This window comes from Oryzias melastigma, linkage group LG18 (genome assembly GCF_002922805.2).
Source record: "Oryzias melastigma strain HK-1 linkage group LG18, ASM292280v2, whole genome shotgun sequence".
In the NCBI taxonomy this organism is placed as follows: domain Eukaryota; kingdom Metazoa; phylum Chordata; class Actinopteri; order Beloniformes; family Adrianichthyidae; genus Oryzias; species Oryzias melastigma.
Genome location: NC_050529.1, coordinates 17,853,785 through 17,874,296, shown reverse-complemented (window position 1 = coordinate 17,874,296; position 20,512 = coordinate 17,853,785). Strand labels below are relative to the sequence as shown.

Sequence of the window (20,512 nt, the reverse complement as noted above, 5' to 3'; positions counted from 1 at the left end):
ACAGTAAGAAAAAGGAGTCAGCATGGGAGTTCACAAAGAGCCTGTACGACGCCTGGTCCGGTTGGCTGGTCGTGACGCTCACCGGTTTGGCATCAGGTAACCCAATGGTTAAACCGCACACTCTCACATGGCTGGTAGCCACACTGCTGTTGACTCTCACATGCTCTGCCTCAAGCAGCCTCTGCTTTTTCTGCTTTCTGCTCTCTTGTCATGTATTCAGAACGGTCTATGAATCAGAGTCCTGTTGGATTTCAACCATATTGGGACTGTTAGTCAGCTGTACCACTCAGTTCTTATTTTTGGAATCTTTTAATTCCCACTCTGATCATCTTTTACCAATTTTTAAAGTGTTCCCAATGGTATTTTAATTGTGATTATGGCATTTTTACCCTAAATGAATAAAACCTGTTGTTTTCTAGGACATAGTCTCTGCAGAGCGGCAGAAGTTCATTAGAAATTTACCTCTGAGTTGTGGGCTGCGTCCATTGGTTACTCTCCTGCCACTTCTTTGTTGAGGAGCAAGCCCGCCCCCACTTCCCGTCATCCATCTGTTTACGTGCTCTCCTGCTAGCTTATAGCCTCTTGCACTTCCAACCAAGCATTACTGGTGAAACAAGTATGGTGAGCAACATTTGAGCTATTTTTTATGTGACAAAATGTAACTTCTTCAAAAGACATTTTGTCGTCTGCTCCTGATTCATAATTTAAATGAAGAAAAAATTTTAAGAATATTTCTCCTCCATCATCAGAAAAGTGCCACAAGAACATGTTAAATCATCAGAGTGGGACTTTAAAGGAGTATTCTTTGAAGTTTGTAAAAAAATGGAATCCATTCAAAGATAAGCTTTTAGCATCAAGTGTAAAAATGACATAATATGGAGTAAAATTTTATATAATTATAGTCGGCCCCCTAATCACTTTATTTTTGACAAAATATATTTTTACAGAGAGTAAAATATTGAAAGTTATTGAAGGTTTAAGTCGATTTATTCTGGAATAATATTTCTGCCTGTTTTCATTCGTAGTAATATTTAAAAAGTTACATTTTTAAAGTTTTCAAAATTAAGTTTTAGTGTGTTCAATAAACCTAAGATGTGTTTTGGATTTTGGCCCCCTGTGCGATTGAGTTTGACACCGCTGTCTTAGAGCAGTACTTACAGTATTTCAAATAAACTTTTCCATTTATTAAAGTAAAGTTTTTCTGATGAGCATTTTTGTTGCTTAATGTCTTCTTAAGTTTGCATCAACATCAACAGTGTAAAAGCTTTTATAAGCTCAAAGCTGCTATGATGCAAACAGTAATTTTTAACATTTGTACTCACGAGTTTTCTTGTGAAAATCTTCCACATCCTGAGCCGGGATTCTGACCAGACAAAGCTACATCCACCAAACACCTCTCTCCTCTCTTTTTTTTGTCTTTCCTCGTCTGCTTCCTGTCCCCTCCCTGCCTCCACCTCCTTCCTCTTTCTTTTACCTTGCCAGGTGCTTTGGCTGGCCTGATTGACATTGCTGCTGATTGGATGAATGACCTGAAGGAAGGCGTGTGTCTGAGCGCCATGTGGTTCAACCATGAGCAGTGCTGCTGGACGTCCAATGAGACCACCTTTGCTGAGAGGGACAAGTGTCCTCAGTGGAAGAGCTGGGCTGAGCTCATACTGGGACAGGCCGAGGTAGACTGACACTTCATAGGAGAGCAGTCAGAACTGCTGCTGCTATTAAATTGACAAAAAGTACATTTTTATCGCAAATATTAGGATATATTTAGTTAAAGAGAAATATAATGATAATCATCAAATTGAACACTGATAATGGCATTAGAAAACGCCTGCCGGACTTGTTGTACCATGTTTTAATGACCTTCTCTTTCTTTATTATTTGTTTTCTGCAGGGTCCTGGCTCATACATCATGAACTACTTCATGTACATATACTGGGCTCTTTCATTTGCCTTCCTGGCTGTCTGCCTGGTCAAAGTATTTGCACCCTACGCGTGCGGCTCAGGGATTCCTGAGGTAGGACACATTTTTTTATTTAATTAATTCTCCTTTCATAAGTAGAATTGTTTTGTTTCTGCTTCACAGTATCTGGCACTGATTTTTTTTTTATCCGGACAGAACAGTTTTGACCATAAATGGACCAAAAAAAGTTGTTAAAAATATTTTCTGAGAAAAATTTAGGTTTCGTTATGCTACGTTACACTACACCGCATCAACAATACAGCAACAGATTTTATATTGCGTGATGTTGTGTGATGCTACGATATATTATTTTGGGTTATGTTGCGTTATGTTACATTGTGTTGTGTTACTTGACGGTACGCTATGTTACTATGTTATGTTTGCACTAAAGAGAATATGCTTTGGTTCTCACGGAGTGTGTTTTTCACTTCTAACAACTAATTTGAGTTTTATTCAACCTATAATTAGATGCAAATCCTTCAAGTGTAGAAACAAACTGTAACCAAAGCTCTTAAAAACACACTGACATGATTTTTCTGGGTGATCATTACCTAACCACTACGTCATCATCAAGGCTGATAATTTATAAAGCGAGAGCTACAATATGAGTATCAATGCTGATAATAATAAAGTAGTTTTTAACTTTTTCTTACATTTAATGTAATGTGTACTCTTTTATTAGCACGCACTTTAATTATTAACCTTCTGAAAGTGAGACTCAGCCTTGTACTTCAGCTTCTATTTGACCTCTGACCCACTTCTCCTCACCGCCCACTCTCGTCTGTCCCCAGATCAAAACAATCCTGAGTGGGTTCATCATCCGCGGTTATCTGGGGAAGTGGACGCTGATGATCAAGACTATAACCCTGGTTCTGGCTGTGGCATCAGGCCTCAGCCTGGGTAAAGAGGGTCCCTTGGTACATGTGGCCTGCTGCTGTGGGAACATCTTCTCCTACCTCTTCCCCAAATACAGCAAGAACGAGGCAAAGAAACGAGAGGTAACGCCTGTTTTGGTGTTTTCAGTTCTTCATCGTTTTACTGCCGCTTGTTTTTTCACTAACGTTCTGTGTGTCACCCTCTCAGGTCCTCTCTGCTGCATCAGCTGCTGGTGTGTCTGTTGCTTTTGGAGCACCAATTGGAGGTGTTCTCTTCAGCTTGGAGGAGGTGCAGCAGATTTTATTCTATACTATTAAAAAAATCCCAGTTAAATGTTTACTCTGTATATTTAACAAGCAAAAACGTTCCTGTCTTTGATCTAGGTGAGTTACTACTTTCCACTCAAAACTCTGTGGCGCTCCTTCTTTGCCGCCCTGGTGGCGGCCTTCGTCCTGCGCTCCATTAACCCGTTCGGGAACAGCCGCTTGGTGCTGTTCTACGTGGAGTACCACACGCCGTGGTACCTGTTTGAGCTCATTCCCTTTATCCTCCTGGGAGTGTTTGGGGGGCTTTGGGGAGCCTTTTTCATCCGAGCCAACATCGCCTGGTGCCGGCGGCGCAAGTCCACGCGCTTCGGTAAGAACAGAGTCTATTACTTTCAGCTTTGCTGATGACTCAATCATACTTACCAAGGTCAAATCTGAATTCCTCCCTTATGTTTAGCCCTTCAAACAAAGAGATATAGCAAAATAATGTCTTCGGGTGTTACTAACCCTCAATTATATCATCATTAGTCACCAGATATATGTTGGCACGTAGCTGCTAGCGCTCGGAAATGCACAATAACATCAGTTTTATAGCTATAAAAAGTTAAGCATCTGTCTTCAGAGCACAACCAAGAAAAAACATGCAATGCGGATCACACTGCCGGTGGAGGGATACGCAGCCTTAAATCCCTACGCCTTCCCCTTCAAGTCCCCTTCCAATGAAAATCTTTTTTTTTTTTTCGTTTTTTAACATGCTTGGGTGGCATTTTTCTTATCAAAGACAGCAAATGTAATAAAACATAATTTCCGAGTATTTCTCCTTTTAAATCGCTATGAACCTTGCTTACGTCACGAGAGCGCAAGGGGAAAACTTTAGTCGAGGACCCTTGCTTACTGTGAGATTCGCATTTGTAACACTTGTCTCTCTTGTTTTTCCTTTAATTTGAAGGAAAGTACCCGGTATTGGAGGTGATCCTGGTGGCGGCCATCACAGCAGTCGTGGCTTTCCCGAACCCTTACACGCGTCAGAACACCAGTGAGCTGATCAAGGAGTTGTTCACCGATTGCGGCCCTCTGGAAACGTCCCAGCTCTGCAAGTACCGCAGCCAGATGAACGGCAGCAAAGCTTTCACCGACGATCCCAACCAGCCGGCAGAGCCCGGGGTCTACTCCGCCATGTGGCAGCTCTGCCTAGCGCTCATCTTTAAAATCATCATGACCATCTTCACATTTGGGCTGAAGGTGATCCCCAAGAGTGATCAATTTTTCCCCTTTATGGCTCACGCGATGTTTAACCGCTGCCTGTCGTCCTCAGGTACCGTCAGGTTTGTTCATCCCCAGCATGGCCATCGGCGCCATCGCAGGCCGAATCGTTGGCATCGCCGTGGAGCAGCTGGCTTATTACCACCACGACTGGTTTCTGTTCAAAGAGTGGTGCGAGGTGGGGGCGGACTGCATCACGCCAGGGCTTTATGCTATGGTGGGGGCCGCGGCCTGTTTGGGTGAGTTCAAAAATTGAGGAAATTAACCATTTTAACAAACATTTTGAATCTTTGTTATGTCCCCTATGGGTAGACCTGGCGCGGGTCTAGGGGGGGAAACAACAAAAGGGGACAATAACAAACTGGACACCAATAAGACTAAAAGGAGCACAGTCTATTAAATAAAGGAAATTCTGTGTCCTGGAATGAGAACAAAGATATAATTAATCTGCTGGCTCTAAAAGATAAACCAAAAGGGAGTTGGAACTTTGGCCAAAAATAAATCAAGTCAGGGAGACAAACCAAAGGGCTGCTAAGGGTGCCTAACCAAAACTACCTAAAGAAAACAAATAATAAAAGCCCGCAAATCAAGACTACCAAGCTCCAACCCCAAACTAACAGAGCAAAACCCATCAGTCTGAGATTTATGAGGACAAAAAGGGTAAAAGAAAACAAAACAAACCAGCACACCAACGAAAATCCAGCCAGTTCCTCAGCCTGCTGCTGTGCTCCCTGCCTGTCTTCGTGTGGCCTCCTCTATCCCAAATAGCTACCAGGTGCCAATTCAGGCACATTGGCCACACCTTCCAGATGAGCAGAAAGACTGGATGGAAAAAGTTGCAGCAGGATGTAACATTGTTAAACTCTTTTTCTTTTATTTTTCTGGAAGGTGGTGTGACGCGTATGACCGTCTCTCTTGTCGTCATCGTCTTCGAGCTGACGGGCGGGTTGGAGTACATCGTTCCCCTCATGGCAGCCGTCATGACCAGTAAATGGGTGGGCGACGCCTTTGGCCGAGAGGGGATCTACGAGGCTCACATCCGCCTGAACGGGTACCCGTTCCTGGATGCCAAAGAGGAGTTTACGCACACCACGCTAGCCAGAGAGGTGATGAGGCCCCGGCGCAACGACCCGCCTTTAGCGGTCCTTACGCAGGACGACCTGACGGTGGAGGAGCTGCAGAGTGTCATCAATGAAACCAGTTACAATGGTTTCCCAGTCATAGTGTCCAAGGAGTCGCAGAGGCTGGTGGGCTTCGCCCTGCGCAGGGACATCACCATCGCTATAGGTAGGGGAGGAGAAAAACGTTGAAGTAAATCATATTTTTTTCAAAAATCAAAAATTTCACTTTTGTTTTCTTTCTATGAACCTTTATAGAAAACGCTCGTCGGAAACAGGAAGGCATTTTACTAAACTCCAGGGTGTACTTCACCCAGCATGCGCCTTCACTGCCAGCTGACAGCCCGCGGCCCCTCAAGCTGCGCTCCATCCTGGACATGAGCCCCTTCACAGTCACTGACCACACCCCCATGGAGATTGTGGTCGACATCTTCAGAAAGCTGGGGCTGCGCCAGTGCCTGGTCACACACAACGGGTAAGTAAGTGTCTGTCCCCGAGGGGGAGGATGTGCTGAAGGATCGCTCACATCCTCGCCTCACCCTGCCAGTGGGAGGCTCACAGACTCATGTATTCACTCTGGCGTTGCATGGACTCAGATCCCGCATGAACTGGCCTGGTTGCTGTGCTGCACTTCCTTTACCCCCTTTGCTGGACGTTCAGCAGCAGCGTCCTCAAGCCGCTCTCTAAACTAACCATCTATTTCGTGTGGCACAAATCTTTTTTTCCACAAGACGATAGATTTTCAGGTGGTTTATAGCGTATTTGTGTTGGCGGTGACTGATAAAACTTCAGCTGTGGTTATCCCTGCAGTGGAACTGAACAGCAGTGTTGGTTTGTGTGATTTCATTATAGGTAACTTAATTTGTGTTTCCAATCATGGTGTATTTTTGTGTTTTTAAGCTTGTTGGCAAATCTGTCAAGAAGACCAAAACTAACAGGGTTTTAACTTGTTCTAAACAGGATTTTTGTTTGTTAAAAATCATTTTAGTTTGCAGAAAGGACAGTTCCATCCTGTTGAGTATTGGTAGTAGTGCTGGGCGATAAAGAAAAAAATGGAATATCATGGCATAGATTATTTTATATCACAATATACCACAACTAAGTATACTTTCAGTTATTCTCTGAAAAAAAATGGACAGAAATTCAATTACTTTTCTCTGTCTTTATTTTTTCAAGTAACTGAATCGTGAAAGTGCAGAACAGTTTCAAGATTCTTTGTAGAAAACACATTTTTGCAAAAAAGTTCAGCAATAAAAATGAGAGATGGCATAACTCGTTCACTTATTCTTTATTGAAGTGTAGAATAAATGGTACAAACACAAAAATATTTTATACAAATGTATTTTATGTATTGAAGTAAGAATTCTGATTCATTATTATAAATGTACTCAAAAAAAGTACTTTTTTGACGTTAAGGTTTTTTTAGCTTTAGCTTTTTTAGTTTAAGTTACTAAAGTAAATGTTTATAAACCACAGAGAGAGAAGTAACTAATGTTTAAAAAAGTGGGTATTGTGTAATAAACCTGTTATGCCATTGAACATGGTTAACAGCACTAATGGCAGAAGAAACAAACATGAAAATGCCTGAAATCTTGCACGCATGCTTGCATAATAACCCTTTAAACAGAAGATATTTTTTTAGTTTGGTTCCAGATGCAAAGAGTGACGTAGTCCTCAAGGAACTACTGAATGTAATATTTCATGTGAGAGCCAAAATACTCTGTAAAACCGATAAAATTGCCAAAAACATAAACTTCAAGGCATATTTAGTGAAACAAGTCAAATAATGTGGTTAGACTACACTACCCAAAATCCCTAGAGAGGCTTAAAGGCTACAGGGATTGGTCGGAGGGATAGATGGGAAGTTTTTCTAGTGAACTGTCGTTATTCATGTTTTTGTGAAATAACAGCCTTTGCCGAATATCCGACAAAACAGATCAACTTAGCATTGTTCAGTTGTAACACATGAAACACACAAAAAAATACTTTTCAGTTCATTTTATTGATTTAAAGTTACGTGTCACTCTGCCAGGCTCCTGACTACATTACCCACAATGCTCTAAAAATCCATTAATGGGTGCTGTTAAGTAGTTTACCAAAGTCGTACTACAACATTATGATATATTTTGGACTGAAAATCGACCAGAATTCATCGGTGTAAAGTTGATTTTTCACAAAGTTCAAGGATTTTAAGTCGAACATTTTGGTGCGTTTATGTTTCCATCCCCAAAACTCGTTTTAGGAGATTTTTTTGGGAATGTTGGTTTTGGTTTTCTTGTCTGATTTGCCGACAGCAAAATCATTTAACTTCCTTTTAAATTTTTTCAGTTCTGTAAAATGAATGTTGGTTTTAATTTTGTTTTCCAAATCACTCATTTGTTGTGTTTTGTGCTGCCGCTGTCTGTGTGTCGATGTTGCGGCCAGCCTGCCGAGTAACAGCTGTGTGTTTCAGGATTGTGTTGGGCATCATCACAAAGAAGAATATATTAGAGCATCTGGAGGAGCTCAAGCAGCACACGGAGCCCCTGGTGACTAGCCCCGCCCCTTTACACACGTGAACTTTCCCCCCCGCTTTTTTTACACTCGCCTCTTAGGCTCCGCCTCTTAGGCTCCGCCTCTTAGGAGGGATGCATGAAAAGTGGTGTGAAAAACTGCTGACAGTTCCCAGCCTCATTCACCGACTGCTTTCTCATCTTTCTTACCTCACGCTCTCCTGTTTGGTGGGTTGGTTTGGAGTCCTCAGTGGTAGAGAAGTCCTTCATCTTCATCACTTGTAGCTGGAAGCACTTCTAGAGAGTTTTTGGAGGTTTGTGAGCCCTGTAATGTGGGGCCCTCAGTGGGAACTGTCATCTTCATCCCTCATGAGCCCCTTTCAGACATGCATCCCTGAATGCACTGGAGGTTTGTTTGTTCCTCCTCACATCAGCGGTAGAAAAAAAACAGCCTTTCCAAGAGAGTCTTGTGGAGTTTTCAACATAATGGTCACTAGTTTCCACTCTAATTTCAATATTCCACACATATAAACTGCAGAATTCATAGTTTGATAGATTCAATAATCCTTCAACACTGGAGCCTTAGCTGTTTTGCATATTGATGCAAAGCAGATATGAAAATCTGCATAAAAGGTCAAAGAATTCTGGTATATCAGGTGTGGTATTTAAGGATGTGTATGTCATTCATAAATTTAACTTTTTCCTATTGAAGAGAGTGACTGTTCAGACATACTTTATCATGGCTGCACAAAACTCAAAACTAAAGAGTTTTTTTTTTCCCTGCTTGACACTCAGCACTAAGGAGTTGGATTGGGGGGTTAAACCACCAAATGGTTCTTTAACGCGCCTGTGTCTGCAGCTCACCGCTCCCCCAGGAGATGGGTCAAATGCGGAGAACAAATTTCACACACTTAGGTGCGTGACAAATAGTGGGACTTTGACTTTAACTTATTTAACAAAATGCAACAAATTATTGCACGTTATTTGACATAAAAAATTTAGCGTACGAAAAACTGGATTTTACATCACTGAAGTGTAAAGCTACGCACACATCGGGTGTGTGTGGCGCGTTCAAGAACATGCAGAACGCAGGTTTTATGTGGGCAATGTCCAAATACCTTCACTACTCCCTATATAGTTTGTTCGCCATTTTCTAGTGCTGTCTGAATCTACTATTGCAAAATCAAGTGCTCTAGAAATTTCCCAGAAGTCTTTGCAAAAAACCAGTGTGCAACGATGCTCACTAGATTAGCAAATATAGACCACAATGCATTGCGTTTACACAATTTTTTGAGGAAAAAAAAGTGTAATTTTTAAATTATAAACATTTTCATCGTTGGAAGAGGCTTAAAATATTCATATTGATTGGATTTTTACTTTGTGAAATCGGTGATGTCATACTTGCCATTTAAAAGGGGGGAAAAAAGTAGTGAGCTTGGTGTCCGAGTATGTCCTGAGTACGAGATAGTCCTGTACTATATTTCCTTTACAGGAAGGAAACTCACTATGGTGGAGTTAGAGCAACTTTATGGGTGTTTTTGTACCAAAAGTGAAGACATTTCTGCTTCTACTTGAAATGACAACCTTAAAATAATACTGTCTAAAAAATATCCTTGAACTGCACAAGTGTAAGACAGACTATTTAAATCCAGGAATCTCAAAAACGTTCATTAAAAAAAGCTCCACAACTCCTTGAAAGTATCTTTTTTTTCTACCTCTTTAGTCAGGTCTTAAACTTGCAGCTTTCATATCTGAAATGGGCTCCGTAGATTCTCAGTGCTGCTTTGCACCTCGCCTCCTTGAACTCCATTCATGCCTTCTTTAGTTCTGCTGAGTCAGCCGTTTCATCATAACGTCTACATTTCCACACTTTTAATCACATTTTTAAGCTTCAAATATACATATTTTTCTAATTTTATAGTGCAATTTATTTTTATTTTGTTTGCCTTTTTTTAGCCACAAAGTGGTATTTTTTCAAAATAAAAGCTTTGCATTAGTTTTTTTAAAATTAATCATATTTCCATAGTATGAATGTACTCACATGTAGGCGGATGATGTCCTGTCAAATCAGACATCATGTATGTGTGCATCTCATTAACAAAAAAATGCTCGTTTTATTTTGAAAGTTTACTTTTTTGTTTTGTTTTTGTCCTCCTCACTACCTGACCCCGCTGCTTTGTCCCGGGTCCTCACAGATCAACGACATGTGATGGATCGCCTAAACGACCACTTGGCGAGTAGCAGCCCGCCTCGAGACAGCAAAGCGTTTTTCTGTTAGAGTGATGTTTGTCATTAGGAGGAGGAGAACCGATCTTTAGTGAAATCACTCATTTCCACATTTCCCTCGGTCTGTAGTGGTAGCTGATGGTGGAGTGTTGTGTTAGCTCTGTAGTAGCTCAGCTCTCTGCTGGAACCTGGCAGTGTTTCCAGTAACCAGGCTGTGTCGAGACTTCTTCAAGATCCTCTCGGGAAAAAGCAAATTTTACAAATCCTTAGATTACAATTTAAGATTTTTTATCTTGAAATGTGAGCTGGACCAGCTGCTGTTAGTGGAAACACTGCCACTCCCCTCCTCCTGGTTCACCCTGATCCCAACCTCATCAGAAAACTGAACGACAGCACCTCTAGTGGAACCCAGGCCTGACCACACCCCCAGCTCCACCCATCCACTCAGGCCTGGTGTTCACATGTTTTATCTTTGTGGGAGGGGGCTCAGGAAAGTTGGGTCAGAACCACACCGTGTTACCTGAGCCTCTGGGAGTCTGTACCGTCTGCTCACAGCTGCCTCTCACTGCTTCAGCCTCACTCGGCTTCTGATCCTCCTCCCCTGACCTCCCAGTGCGTTTCAGGCTGAATTCAAGAGGGCTTTGTTACCTTTACAGGTGTCAAAACCAATAAATGTTACTAATTCACTCAGAAGCTGCTCTTGAATTAGCAGAAATTCTCTTTACAGCAGAGGAAGACGTGCAGGACGCATGCTGATGTCACAGGAGTCTGGAACTCAACATGAAATGTATACAATAAAATATTTCAAGATTTAAGAAATGAATGTTTGATGAAGATATTTTTTAAAAATGCACTTTTGCAAACATGGCAGCCTTGATTGGCTGTTAGAAGAGTTCTGATCATGAAAATAAAATGTGATCAGTCATGTGACTGCTGAAAAAAAATAATTTAAAAGCTTAAATCTCTTTAATTGACAACACATTCACATTTTCTTGCAATGATGAAATCCATTAAAAAAAATTGCAACATCTTTTTTTTTTAGAAATAGATCTAAAAGATTATACAACAAAGCATTAGGACAACAAAAAATTAAAAAAAAAATCAATATTACAAGCTTAAAGTCATAAATTTACACGTTTTTTTCTCTTAAATGTGTGACTTTAAATCCTGCAAGTTTACAACTTTTTCCCCTAAAATTTTATTTTTTTTCTCGAAAATGTATGTGTTTTACAGTCAAACTTACAACTTTAAAACACACAAATTTAGCCTGACTTTTAAAGTCCTAAATATACAACTTCATTCTCATTATTTAACAGTTACGACTTGTTTCTTGCAAATTTATGACTTATAAGTCATAATAAAGAAATGTTTTTGTTTGTTTGTTTTTTTTTGTTTTGTTTGTTACTGCTCAAACAACTGTTACTTTAATCCAAAAAAATATTGAGACGGAAAGAGGCTACTTATTTAGCCACTGTCTCAAATTTTTAACTAAAGAATTATCAACTATTTTTTTCATTTTTCAATGGGGCAAGTCATTTAAAAAAAAAGAATTTCAACAGATGAGTTACTTTGACAGTAAAGTTTCATAAATTAGTTAAATCTTTCCCGTCAAAAGTCCTTTGAGCTTACGGAGGCAGCCATTTTGAAATTACCATTAAAAGTCATTCTACTGCCCCTAGTGGAATGATGTTGAACTACATGACAGAAAACATGGACCCAGTTCTATACAAAACTATTTTTAAGAAAATTTTGGATCATGATAATGAGATGGGCGTTTCAGAAATGTATCAAGTATAAAACAGATGGTTAGATAGGGTCAACGATGATGAAATTAAATGTTTTGTCAGTACATGTAATATTTTTTTAACCTGTGTCATGACAGAGCGTCTTGCATCTTCCTCTTAAATACCTTGTTTATTTAGAAATAAAAAAAAAGATTTCACATTTTTCTGTTTGAGTTATTATTTTTATAGAATAAAAATCAAAAACTAGTCTTAGTTTTGGGTGCTGGCTCCTGTGACAGCAGCATAACTGTTTCCTGCTTCTCCGTGGATCTAACTCTTCTCCTCATCCTGCTCGGTTCTTCCTTTTCTCCTGTAGGGTTCAGCTCCTCCTTTATCTCACCAGCTTTTGTTTGGGACAGAAAGTATAAATCAGCGGGGGCCGTGTCTGAAACGACACCCTGCTCTGGGGCAGGTGTTGTTTTCTGACCGACCTTCCTCTCCACCTCCTCTCCTCAGGGACTCGTGTTTTTGTTGGCTTTATTTTGAAAATCTTAGCAAGAGCATTGGCTATGAACCTTTGGTTGTTATTTTTTTTTATATACATTTTTTATGATGGCCAACAAAAACATGTCACTCCCGCTCACATCAGCAGGTCCTCTTTTCCCCTCTGAATGTTTTCTTGTTTTTGTCTCCCCCTGCAGGCGACTTCTTGGTATTATCACAAAAAAAGACATCCTCCGTCACATGGCGCAAATGGCAAACCAAGATCCAGAGTCCATCATGTTCAACTGATCCGTTCCTTCCAGGATGGCTGGGGGCGGGGGGGTGAAGGTAGTGATGAGGAGGATGAGGAGGAGGAGGTGGTGTGCCTCCTGAACGGCTCCAACCTCTGACACATGGACCCCTCTGTTTCATGTTTTCAACCTCCCTCCCTCCCTGACTGACTGACTGAGGCCCTCAGAGACTCCAACGGGGGGGGGGACCATCATCCAGCTGCTGAGAACAAACACTGACCTGAGGAACGCACCTTTGCAGGCCACAGACACGCCCCCTCCACCCGCACACACTTCAGACATGCATGCTGTGTCCACAAACACACATACATGACCCCGCCCCACCTGTAAAGCGACACCCATCGACACTCGTCATATGTGCCTCCTCTTCCTTAATGTCTTTACTGAGGTGGGGGTCAAAGGTCAGAATGAACCGCCCCCCCAGTACCATCAAGATGCTCTATTAGGCCTCCAAAAAGAAGAAAAAAAACCACATATTGTTTACTTGTGTGAGGATGTCTCTGTGTGTTGCACCTCCACATTCCAGACAGGTCGCCATGGCAACTGAGAAGACGTGCTCCCATTGCTTCAGGACACACAGCTGCTCTGTGATGGCTTATGTTTGTGGTACAGAGGAGATCCAGGCAGCATTTCAAGAACAAAAAAAGAAAAAAAGTTCCCAGTCTGACGGAAAGAAGTGGGAAAAAAAGTTTGTGTTCATTTGTGAGCCGAGAGATGGATGTGTGTGCTTCCTGTCCGTGTGAGGATGACTGAGGAACGAAGAAGTGCCCGGCTTCTATTGCACTGTCAGAAGAAAAAGATGTTTTCTTCTTCCTTTTTTCACCTGTTGAATTCATTTCTGCCTAAAAGATTTGTCTTCTCTTCCTTTTCATCCTCCCTTTTTTTAAAATTGGGTCAGATATGCGTTTTCAAAATAAAAGCAGTTAACGAATGTTTTATCGTTAACACACTGATCACATTGAAGTTTAATTTGATCTACATTCATAACCAGATTAAAAATAGTCAACGAGATATTTAATAATTTTCATGAAAACACTAAATGGGTTGAAGGTTTTCCTTCAGTTCAGTCTAAACCTGACGTGAAGGAGGGTAAACATGACTCGGCAGATTTTTTTTTTGTTTTTTTTTGTTTCAGCTCTTAAGAGACACCATGTTTCCCCGTTCCATCATCACATGACTCATCACGTGGAACTGGTGGTGTTTGTGTTTGCAGGGCTTTTATTTTTTCGTTTTCCTGTGAAGGTTTTTGCGTTGCGGTGACTGTCGTTCATGCAGTGACGGTGCGACTCAGAGCCAATCATCATCTCCGTCAGTCTGTGGTGTTACCTAACATATTTCATATTGATCTCAATGTTTTATTTTTTGTTTTTTAATTTATGGGTAGTGTTAATAGAGTTGTGCATTATTATTATAAAGAATTTTATGTATGATTGCTTTGATTGTTTGACTGTACATTTGAAAAAAAAAGCATATGTAAAAAAAAAGAAGAAATTTTGTTTAAATTAAAGGGAGAAAAGATTCCAATTGCACATTTGTGTTATATGTATAATTCTACTGGGTTTATATATAAAGTGACATGCTAATGAAGTATTGTAGAGTTCAAAGAAATCTTTTATAACTTTATATTTTTTTAGATAAATATTTAAAGTTCCATCTTTTTTTAATCCGCTGTTAAAGTGTTCCAAGTCGTTTTATTATGATTATACTTTTTTTTACCCAAAATTGTAAGAAATATAGTTTTTTTCGGACATAGTTTCTACAGCTCATTAGAAATTTGCCTCCGAGTTGTGGGTGGAACGCTTGGAGTGAAGCAACCCCGCCCCCTTCCCCATCAACCTTGTTGCTTTTTATCCCTGATTTTCAGCCTAAAAAATATTCAGGAAAAAAAAAAATCTAAATTTTTCTTGTATCTCCGGGCTCTTGCCAACCCCCCTACCCCCATTAAAAATTTAAGTTTTTAAGTGAATTTTAAATTTAACTAAGTCACCATAAAGGGGGCGGAGTAATGTTTACACCAGTAACATTTGTATTTAGAAGCTAAATACAAATTTAGAAGCTGTGTCAGCAGATCCATTTAGTGTCAACAGCAGAACAATGACCTACAATCGCACAGTTGCCATAACAGCAGAGGGCTTACATGACAGATATTGGAGGAATTTTCCAAGATAAAACAGATCGGAATGGGATTTCTTTTACTCTAATTTTTGCTCCTGTGCACTTCTGAAATGAATGTTAAAAAAAATAAAAGTCCACACACCATCTTTGTCTTAAAGCACAGCACTTTCCTTTAATTCCACTACAAAAAGAGCACCGGTGAAAGCAGAACAGCATCCAGCTCTTCTCTGCCACAGACTGGACCTTTTAGCCAAAGCAACAGGAAGCAGCACAGGAGGTTTGGAGTTCCAGAGAAAGACGTACGACACCTTTATAGTGCGCTCACACATGCAGGCAGTGTGCAGCTAAGCCGGGAAGCCTCAGCGGAAGCAGGACAAGGCTCAGATCCGGGCGCCAGTCACACTTAAACCGCCAAACATCGGAAAAGAAACCAAACTAGGAAGTTGAACTAGTGAGAAACAAAAGCACGTCACTCTAGGTAATAATAATATTAACACTATCTCCAAGAAAAACACAACTTTAATCTACAAGCAAAGGAAAAGCACCGCTCTTACTAGCCAGCTTTGCTTGTTTAGGATTGTACAATCATGTGACCTGCGTGGATTCTGGCACCAGCATGCACCTGTACATGAACGCAGCGTATAAACAGCAGCAGAGACGTCATGACAGGAGCTGGATGTGGATTCTTGAATGAAGGAAACCAAACGCAGACGTTTTTCTAAAGGAAATCACAAAAACCCACAAATGAAGGAATTCTTGCCGCTTAGCTCCTCCCACTTACATTCAGGTCCAGAGTGAGGGGGAAAAATGTGCCTGAAAAAGTTTTAAGACTGAGCGGATCCATCTAGAAAAGTTGGGAGGGGGTTCAGAAATCAAAAGCTGATTGTTTTCTCCAAAATTAAAGATTTTCATTACAACTTTTTTGTTTTCAAGTGAGAATGCATAGCAGGGTAAAGATGGCTGCTCGTCACACGTGGCTCTCGTAGAAAACCTGGCAGGGTGGCGTGTTCATTGGTTCAGCCGCCTGTTGGGGAAGATCTTCTGCTGCCTCTTCGCTCGGCTCCTCCAATGGGAGAGGAGCATGGGGTGCTGGGGAGGAAGGCGGAGGAGACGGCGAGGTCTCAGGCTGGGTTTGGGCCTCGATGCCGCAGTAGTCTCTGACGGCGAGCGGCGGGTGTACAGACGCCTGGATGGCGATGTGCTGCGGCTGCTCGTGAATGGAGGAGTTGTCGGAGTCGGCGGTGGGGGACTCGCTGCGCTCCCTGTCCCTCACCTGCAGGATGGTGAAGACGTCCCGTGCAGCGATGGACGCGAACCGGCCAGCAGCCTCGCGGCGCCACTCCGGGGCGTGCCTGATGAAGGTGTGCCTCATCTCCTCCACGCCCACGACCTCCAGAATCTCCTCCATGAAGGTGCGGCAGTTCATGATGAGCGGCGGCAGCGGGATGCTGCGCGCCAGCTCCTCGATGTACCGCGCAAACTCCATGGTCTTGAACTGCGTGACTTTGGCGAGCTCCAGCGTCTTGGCGGAGGTGATGATGGGGATCCTCTTGGCGATCTCGAAGGCCTTCTGCAGCTTCTCGGCGCCCTCGGTGCGGAAGAACTCGTTAATGGCCTTCTCCGTCTTCTTCAGGTGGCTGCTCATCATGCAGAGGCGTGTGACGTTCAGGATCATGATGATGGTGAAGGTGACTAAACACACCACCATGTAGTACACGCCCATGTCGCCGCTGGTGAAGACCACGCGCAGCGTCACCGTGCAGTTGGAGCTGCCGTGGGCGTTGGAAGCCATGCAGGTGTACTTGCCGCGGTCGGCAAACTTGATGCTGGTGATGTTGAGGACCCCGCTGTCCAGCAGACACCACTTCCCACCTGCAGACACAGACGAGTTAGCTCCAAGAAGAGAATCAGCTTTCATATCCTCCGGATTTAATAACTGATCACATCTGCTCACATAAAGCCTGGGAGTCTGACGTCAGAGTGCATCTGTCTCCCTGCAGTGAACACCCCTCTGTCTGCAGCAGCGTTTGGGTCGTTTTCTAAAACGTTGCTGAGGCTGCACTGTCCCAACAGTGCACACCAAAACAAAAAGAAACTCACTAAAGAGTAAAATAATTGCGACTTTATCTGCACCGATCAACACTTTTAGAGAATATTCCTTCCTTAAAGAAAAGGAAGCTGGTAAAGCATTTTTTTCCTTAAATCTCATCTTAATTTGCCGTGTTTTCTTTCAATACACAAAGACAAGAAAAACCAACAGAAGTAAGGCAGGAAAGTTCAAATATTTGAGACTCGAATGGGCAGCAAGACTTTCTGCAGAACTTTTACATTCCCTCCTCTGCTTCCAACTACTGAGTGGGAGTACAGAAAGGCCCATATCATGCAGACTGGAATGGTGCAGCTTCACCCACACATTTTTTTTTCCTTTTTTTTTGTTGCCTTGTGCTCCACTTCCACAAATAATTCCCCTTACACCAGTGCCCTAAGGAGAAGATGAATGGGCAGTCAGGAAATGGAAGCCTAGCCAGCTTACTAAACCCCCACCCGCCCCCATCCGCTTTCAGCAGAGAGCAACATTTTCTAAATTTATCTCCCGGCTACCCAATCGCACAACGCCACTAATGCTCTGCCAAATCACATTTGGAGGAAATCAATTATTCCAAGGAGCTGTGGTTCATAAAACCTTAAAAACTGTTGTTTTAAGTGCGTCAATGAGAGAAATGAAACTCCACAGTTCTAGGTCTGTGGGTCAGAAAGACGGTGCCACCTCCCACTTCCTGTTGGCAGGTTTCAACAGGCCCCAACAACAAAGCACCTCCTCATTTCTTCTGAGGAGGAGCTGAAAGACGATCCTCAACAAAAACACATTAGTCAATCCAAGTATGAAGCGTCTTTTTTCTTTCTTTCTTTATTTCTTTCTTTCTTTTAAATACATTTTTATGTTTACATCCATGTTACTGAGTTATGGAGCAGAATTTATTACATCAGCCTTCAAAAGAACTTTGTCTGCATATTAAGCAAACCTAGATGCTGTGCAGACTGGCATGTTGCATTTTTCTTTTTTTTGAGAGCTGGTTAAAAAATGCTATTTTTTATGGGGCTTTTTAATAACGTGGAGCAGATCTAATGGGCTTATTTATTTACTTAGTTATTTTTTTTTTAATATATTTTGTATTACTTTTACCGTTTTATTGTTCCTTTTTTGTATTTTAAAGTTTAATGATTTGGTTCCTTCTGCTTTTAAAGGTGCTATATAAATAATAAATTGATTGATTGATTGATAAATATCACTCATTCCGTTTAAATTGATAGAAATCATACACGATGTACAAAAAGTAAAGCAAGAAAAAGACAAGATGCTGGATGACTTCCATTGTTGTTGCCTTTCTAGTCACAACAACAACAACAACACAATGACAAGCTAGCGATCTAACCCACACATGCAATGTGAAAACAGACCTCTCAGTGGAAGCGAGGCTTAACTGGACCGTACCATACTACTCCTTACCGGACCGGACTGCTCTGTGAAAACGAGGCTAAAGCCATCAAACTGGGTTACAGAGATATGGAAGTACCGCTGAAAGCATCATCATTCAGACGCAGTTCTGGCAGTGAAGGACATAAACTGAACCGGAAAAAAAAAACAAAAATAAGACGAAATGATCCCATGAACCAGTCAGAAAGGTGGATTATCATAGTTTTTCATCCGTGTCTTCCATGCAATATAAGTATGATATACAGACGATGCTTGGCAATAAGGATTAAAAAATGGACGAGACAAGAGCGTCTACTTTATGACAACATTTTTAGACAAGCATCAAATTTGACGCACACCAAAAAGAGGCAACGGACGCCAATCTGATATGTGAATTGTGTTCACTATAAATTCAACATTTGACAAATTTGCTCAGATGTGAGAGAAAAGTGCAACTTTTACATGATTTACATTTTGATCTACATTTTTTGTCTGCTGTGACTTAAACTCCAAAAAAAATTTGTTGTTAGTGACTGCAGAAGGCTTCTCACCATTTGTTGTGTCCAGGAGCTCTCCATGGGAGTTGAACCACTGAACGCTGGGGAACGGGTCTCCAGTGACGTTGCAATCAATCAGCGCACAGGTTCCCTCGCGGGCAATGATCTGACTCACTTTAGTGAACGCAGCAGGGACAAATCCACCATCTGTGACGTTGATATTCTCCGTTAGGTTTCCGTCCATGTCCACCAATAAGGCCCCGGGGGTGAAAGAAGCAACAAGAGGCACCAGCACCACCAAGACGTATGCGCAGACCCCCGGCATTTTCTCAAAATTGACTGTCAGCGTGTCACCCCCTCCTGCAGAAGTCATTCCTCCTCCATGCTACAGCCTGGCTATCTCTTCTTGATGGTGGAAGGCAATTTGGCATTCAGCTCTGTGTTGTGGATCATCTCACTGCAACAGAAGAAAAGATAAGCATGAAATAAGCTGAAGCAATAAATAAAAAACTGAAAATAAAACAAAATATTAATATTTCAAAAGGATGACCCAGATTTTTGCAGTTATGGGTCTTCTGGAGTCACAGTTTGTATCCTTTTGCTAGCAAAAATCAATCAGATGTTCAACAAGAACAGCCCAATTCATCAAGAAATCGGTGGTAATCGAATAAAAGTCTTTATTTGGGTTCATCTTAATCACAGGAAGCTTGGCATTTAGGGTGAAAGCGTCCTTCTTCCCCTAGAGAGGCTCCACTGACATGACAACAAAGCGCTGCAGCCACATAACGGAGCACAGAGTGGGCTCCGTCTACGTCCTGACTCACCGGGTTGACATAGATATTCGTGTGGGGGCTTTGATGGTCAAATGACACGCAAGCTTTCTATTAAATGTGAAGATTTTCCGAATGAAAATGCGTATACTATACATATTTTATTATATATTTTCAAAAAAACGAAATAAAGGTTAAAAGCAAAGGGGTGCGGGGTGCGGCTATTTGCTGGTCAGCACGGAGCTTTCGAGAAGTATTACACACAGGTTGCTTGACAGAGCCGAGGTGGTTTGGGAATAAGATGATAATAAAGATACCCGAAGATACTTGGCGTGTTTGTTTAGAAACAAACAAATAAAAAACATATTCGTATCGATATCTCTGGCTTTACCCAGCGGTCAACCGTCGACAAAATAAGCTAAACCTCATCAAAAACACAAACGTAAAATTAATTAATTGTATTAATACTTACATGATGGTCTGACTTCGTGGAACACCTCATATTTGCCCTAAACCCCCCTGAGCCGGTGCCTACTGCTGTGCTAATCCTCCCCCGGCATCCCCATCCTCCCCCTCCCGCTGCCTGCGCTGCTTCTCACGGCATGATGGGAGGAACCGCCGACCGCTGCTTTGGACTGCATCATAATGACGAGCAAGGAGGGGGGTTCGCTTTCTAAAAAATAGCTAATTTAAAGCCATAATTTACAAATATGTGTTCAATCATAACATAAATATAACAAAAAATATATATAAATATATTAATTTTAGTCTCCCACTTTATTTTTGTTTGTTTATGTTTATATTTTAAGAAAAAAAATCGTGATTTTGTAATGGTTGGTCCGGTGGAGAACATTTTAAAGATGGAACTTTCTCCTTTGATTGACAGCTCCAAATACCCCTTAGCAAAAAGTAGTCTATTCAAGTGTACTACAACTAGTA

The 20,512-nt window shown here is 41.6% G+C and overlaps 2 protein-coding genes across 7 annotated transcripts in view; one reads left to right on the top strand and one right to left on the bottom strand.

Moving 5' to 3' along the window:
* clcn3 (chloride channel 3) overlaps positions 1–14,245 on the top strand; it is a 35,820-nt gene extending 21,575 nt beyond the window's left edge. For 3 of the 6 annotated variants that reach the window (XM_024288305.2, XM_024288309.2, XM_024288306.2), the window contains 12 exons: positions 1–96; positions 1,483–1,670; positions 1,889–2,011; positions 2,749–2,955; positions 3,041–3,121; positions 3,217–3,469; positions 4,049–4,341; positions 4,415–4,601; positions 5,251–5,649; positions 5,739–5,955; positions 7,933–8,008; positions 12,624–14,245. In XM_024288305.2, the coding sequence (XP_024144073.1) occupies positions 1–96; positions 1,483–1,670; positions 1,889–2,011; positions 2,749–2,955; positions 3,041–3,121; positions 3,217–3,469; positions 4,049–4,341; positions 4,415–4,601; positions 5,251–5,649; positions 5,739–5,955; positions 7,933–8,008; positions 12,624–12,815 (2,312 nt within the window). In that variant the 3' untranslated portion in view covers positions 12,816–14,245. Of the gene's footprint in view, positions 97–1,482; positions 1,671–1,888; positions 2,012–2,748; positions 2,956–3,040; positions 3,122–3,216; positions 3,470–4,048; positions 4,342–4,414; positions 4,602–5,250; positions 5,650–5,738; positions 5,956–7,932; positions 8,009–10,167; positions 10,206–12,623 lie in introns of all 6 variants that reach the window. The other 3 variants (XM_024288307.2, XM_024288310.2, XM_024288308.2) reach the window with 2 other exon arrangements.
* Positions 14,246–14,977: 732 nt separating this feature from the next.
* mfap3l (microfibril associated protein 3 like) lies at positions 14,978–20,204 on the bottom strand. Its single transcript, XM_024288311.1, has 3 exons — positions 20,046–20,204; positions 18,858–19,260; positions 14,978–16,703 (listed from the first exon to the last, which is right to left on the bottom strand). The coding sequence occupies exons 2-3, from the start codon at positions 19,174–19,176 to the stop codon at positions 15,799–15,801; spliced, it is 1,224 nt and encodes a 407-aa protein (XP_024144079.1). The 5' UTR covers positions 19,177–19,260; positions 20,046–20,204; the 3' UTR covers positions 14,978–15,798.
* Between the last annotated feature and the right edge of the window lie 308 nt (positions 20,205–20,512).